This window comes from Ceratosolen solmsi, unplaced genomic scaffold, assembly GCF_000503995.2.
Source record: "Ceratosolen solmsi marchali unplaced genomic scaffold, CerSol_1.0 scaffold23, whole genome shotgun sequence".
NCBI classification, from domain to species: domain Eukaryota; kingdom Metazoa; phylum Arthropoda; class Insecta; order Hymenoptera; family Agaonidae; genus Ceratosolen; species Ceratosolen solmsi.
This window is the reverse complement of record NW_011948430.1, coordinates 2,820,061-2,824,201: the sequence shown is the minus strand read 5'-3', so window position 1 is coordinate 2,824,201 and position 4,141 is coordinate 2,820,061. Positions and strand designations below refer to the sequence as shown.

The 4,141-nt window shown below is 38.6% G+C and overlaps 1 protein-coding gene across 1 annotated transcript; it reads left to right on the top strand.

The window, feature by feature from the left end:
- Positions 1–1,790: 1,790 nt before the first annotated feature.
- LOC105364007 (cousin of atonal) lies at positions 1,791–4,077 on the top strand. The gene is made up of 3 exons (XM_011501840.1): positions 1,791–2,089; positions 2,803–3,034; positions 3,219–4,077. Exons 1-3 carry the CDS (start codon positions 1,818–1,820, stop codon positions 3,492–3,494), a joined length of 780 nt encoding a protein of 259 aa, XP_011500142.1. The 5' UTR covers positions 1,791–1,817; the 3' UTR covers positions 3,495–4,077.
- Positions 4,078–4,141: the final 64 nt, after the last annotated feature.

Below are 4,141 nucleotides of genomic sequence, written 5' to 3'. Positions count from 1 at the left end.
TCGATTAATACTTGTATCAAATTACCAATATAATAATAATAATAATAATAATAATAATAATAATAATAATAATAATAATAATAATAATAATAATAATAATAATAATAATAATAATATAATGTATTTCAATATATTATCGTAAAGAGTTTCAATAATTTTCTTTTGACATAATAATAAATTACTCTTTTGGGATTCATAATAATAAAGTCATATTTTAATTTATTCCATTTTGTAATTTGAAATATTTCATGTGAAGTATTTACAAACCTTTCAAATGCAGTTTATTTTAATCAAATTTAAACGTATTTTTTGCATTTTCCATATATTTTTGTGATAATTCAATTTAAATTTAGTCTTGAACATGATTATTTAATAATTATAAAATATATTCGGGCATATATGTATATATATTACATTTTTTAATACTTTAAACAAAAATACAATGGCATAAAGTTGCCGCGCAATTTATCGTACTATACATATATACATAAATTTCAGGTAAACATTATGAATTATCATAATTGATAATTATAAAATACTAAATTAAGCTTTACGAGTTCTAATCTTATAATAATCATATTTATTATTTATACATTATAATGTAATTAACAGTTCATATATTTAGAACAATGTTTTTGAATGCTACTGAATTAAACTACTAATAATTCATTAATTTGTAGATATAATTTTGATTGATTTATTGCTTAAAATAGTAAAACAATAGAGAACAGGAGCGCTTTTATTTTTATGGACTTTTTTCACTTTTGAAAGCTATACAACTATGTCAATAATAACAACAATAATAACAATAATAACAATAATAACAACAACAATAATAATAATAATAATAATAATAATAATAATAATAATAATAATAATAATAGTAGTAGTAGTAGTAATAGGAAGAAGAAGAAGAAAAGGAAGAATTTTATTGAATATATATATGCATAAATCAGTTGTATTTGACAGTTATATATTTGGCAGGATCAGTTCGTGTTAAGAAATGAATGGTGGATTTTATCTTTTCAAAATAGTAGATTTTAAGGTAATATCACACGCTTCGTTAATTTCGCGCTTTCCTTAACAGCACAGCCTTAAAACTTCAACTATTAACATCGATGCAGTAAATGAAATGTTCAAGAAGGATATTTTGTGTCTTTGGCGTATATCACTCCAATTTGCCTAAATATTGTTGGAAAAGTGGGTAAAAAGCCTGATTAACTGAAACCCCACTGGCTTTTTTTAAAAACTCATAGAAATTAAAACGCAACTCGACGAAGGAGAAGAAACTTAAAGAAGGGAAAAAAGGGAAAAAAGCACAAAAGCAAGGAAGCAAAAGATATACACACAGAATCAATAGGCATCGGCGGTCGAGGTCCACTTCCTCGGCCCGCGTCCGGGGATTCCCAACAAAGAACTCTGATTACGAAGTACATACTTTTCGAAGCCGCAAGGAGCAAACGAGAGAGAGAGAGAGAGAGAGAGAGAGAGAGAGAGCAAGCTACTGCGGCCAGGATAAGTGCGTGACAAGAGGAGGATATCAATGTGCGAGCGTAAGCGGTCGAGAGGCAAAAGAGCGAGTGAAAGAAAGAGAGAGAGAGAGAGAGAGCGCAAGTGCATGAATGGGAGTAGCGGCCGCAAAGGAGCAGTGGGAGGGCGGCGCTACACGGAGGGCTCCCGCACCAGGTGCGCATTATCTAAGGGATGAGCCGCAGCGCCGCAAGGTACCAGATGTTAATGCGCCGCTCGGCACGCGCCCCATTCGTCGCCGGCACTCGCTGGGGCGCGCATCACCGTGGCATCATCAGCTGAGCCGGATGAGGATGGCACTCATCACCAGCGGCAGCTACAGGCCGGCCTCCCCGACGATCATCACCATGGCCTACACACTGCCCCAGAAGCCCTACGTCGTCTACTCGTCTCCGCCCTATACGCCCCTCAAGTACGAGCACAGGAGTTCCTACTGCCGGGACTTCTCCGACGATAGCGACCTGACCGATCACCGGGACGTCCACAGCCACCACGATTACCAGAAATCCGTGGATAGCTGCTACGAGAGGTCGTCCTACGGCTTGTTAACGCCCCAAAGGTACGTTGCACCGCTTTTCCTTCACCTTATCCGTCGACATCTCGCTGTGCTACCGATCATTTCTGCGATCATTTTTGCGATCTATTTTGCCCTTACATTTTTCGCCAGACCAACGAGGTGTTTTTAAAAAGTACAGAGGCAAGTGCCAGTTTCATGCAGGCATTCGACATTCCTTCGATTCATTTACTTTCTACTCACTAGTCTTGTTACCGCTTGTCAACAATTATTCTCAAAATTAATGACTTTTTATTTCTTTTCTTTTTTTTTTCTTCTTTTTTTTTTTTAACCACGCCGCAGTATTCCCATATAGTCTATTGTCTGTTGGCGTATTTCAATAAATTATCATAATAACCGAAGATCCAAGCTACTATTATACATTTATAGATAAGATTAACCGATTGAAAAGAAAAGAAAAGAATGGAAAAAGAAAGAAGGAAAGAACAATTCTTCCGTTAAGGAAAATTAATGAAAATCTTGAGAAAAAAATATGACAATCCTTAGTCGATAAAATAGAAGTTAATCAAATGTCAAAGTTTCTCCTCTGTGCAATTGATGATAATCCTTTATTCTCATGATTATGGCACAATTCATATTTCAAAGTGTATCGACTTTAGATTCTTTATTTTCTTTAATTGGCAATCGTGATGTTCGTGACAAAGCGATAAATATCAAATAAACGATCGATAAAAGAAGAGATTTTAAAAACCCAGCAGATACGAGACCCACTACTCGCCAGATTATGGTAACAGCGCAGCGCGTATCCACGTTTACGAGGAGAATTCGGCGGATTACAACGCATCGGCTACCAGTTGGCATCGGTGTTACGAAACACCCCCCCAGGAGCCACAAGTCCACGGCATCGATCTCGTTAACGCTGGCGCCGAGGAACCTGGCCTACGAAATCTTAGCGGCGAAACCTGCTGGGACAGCAACATATCCACCCCGGTAGGTTCATACGCGATTATTAACGCGAACGCGAATTAACGCGATGATGAGAGGTCGCCGGGCAGTGGCAATTCTCGCCTCTATCGCTCTAATCCTTTAATAATTAGCTCCTGAAAAGGAGAAGGAGCGGCCCGCGCAAATGATATCTATCCCGTAGGGTTTAACGCATGTGCGTCGCTTGCAGAAGATCGAGCCGACGCAGTCGAGCCCCCGGAAAAACCGCAGAAGATCGCGAGATGTCCCGCCCTCGCCGAGTGTCCTTAAACGTCGACGTCTCGCGGCAAACGCTCGGGAACGTCGGCGGATGAACGGCCTGAACGACGCCTTCGACAAGTTGCGCGAGGTCGTGCCAAGCCTCGGCGCCGACCACAAGCTCAGCAAATTCGAGACCTTGCAGATGGCCCAGACGTACATCACCGCGCTCTGCGACCTCCTCAAGCAGCACGACGAAAACAGATGAGACGCGCGTCGTTCACGACGACGACGACGACGAGCTTTAACAATGACTTTTTAATCATAAAATAAATTAAAATACATCCGCTGGATGTTATTTTATAGCGCGTTCCTTTCATCCGAGTGAGACAATGCGCACGCCATAAGTATTAGTTTCTTAACATGTACTCGCAAAGACTTGGATTATTAGGTTTATCGGCAGAGATTAGTGATTCGCGAAAAAAGGCGATATGTTGATACTTGTACAAATAAGACAACTTAATAGTTAAAGTTCCTGTGCTCATTGCCATTGTAATTAGCAGTTTGATGAAAATACTCGGTCCATCATTCATTCATACACTGTAAAACGTCGATGCGTAATGTAGGCGTATAAGATTAGGATATATTTGTTACGAACAATCGTCGAGCGGCTATTTATTTTTAGAATTGTCTACAATATGCCATGTAGGATACATTATTTTTTTATCCACTTAAGCCAAAGATCATATACCAAGTTGAACGTTACCACATAACGATCAAAATAAAGATCTAAGTCTGTGTCATTTTCAACTTAGAGTATTAAAGGTGCATAGAACACGAGAATTCGTTTTGTAATGTTAACATTGTCAGATAGAGAGAGAGAGAGAGAGAGAGAGAGAGAGAGAGAGAGAGAGA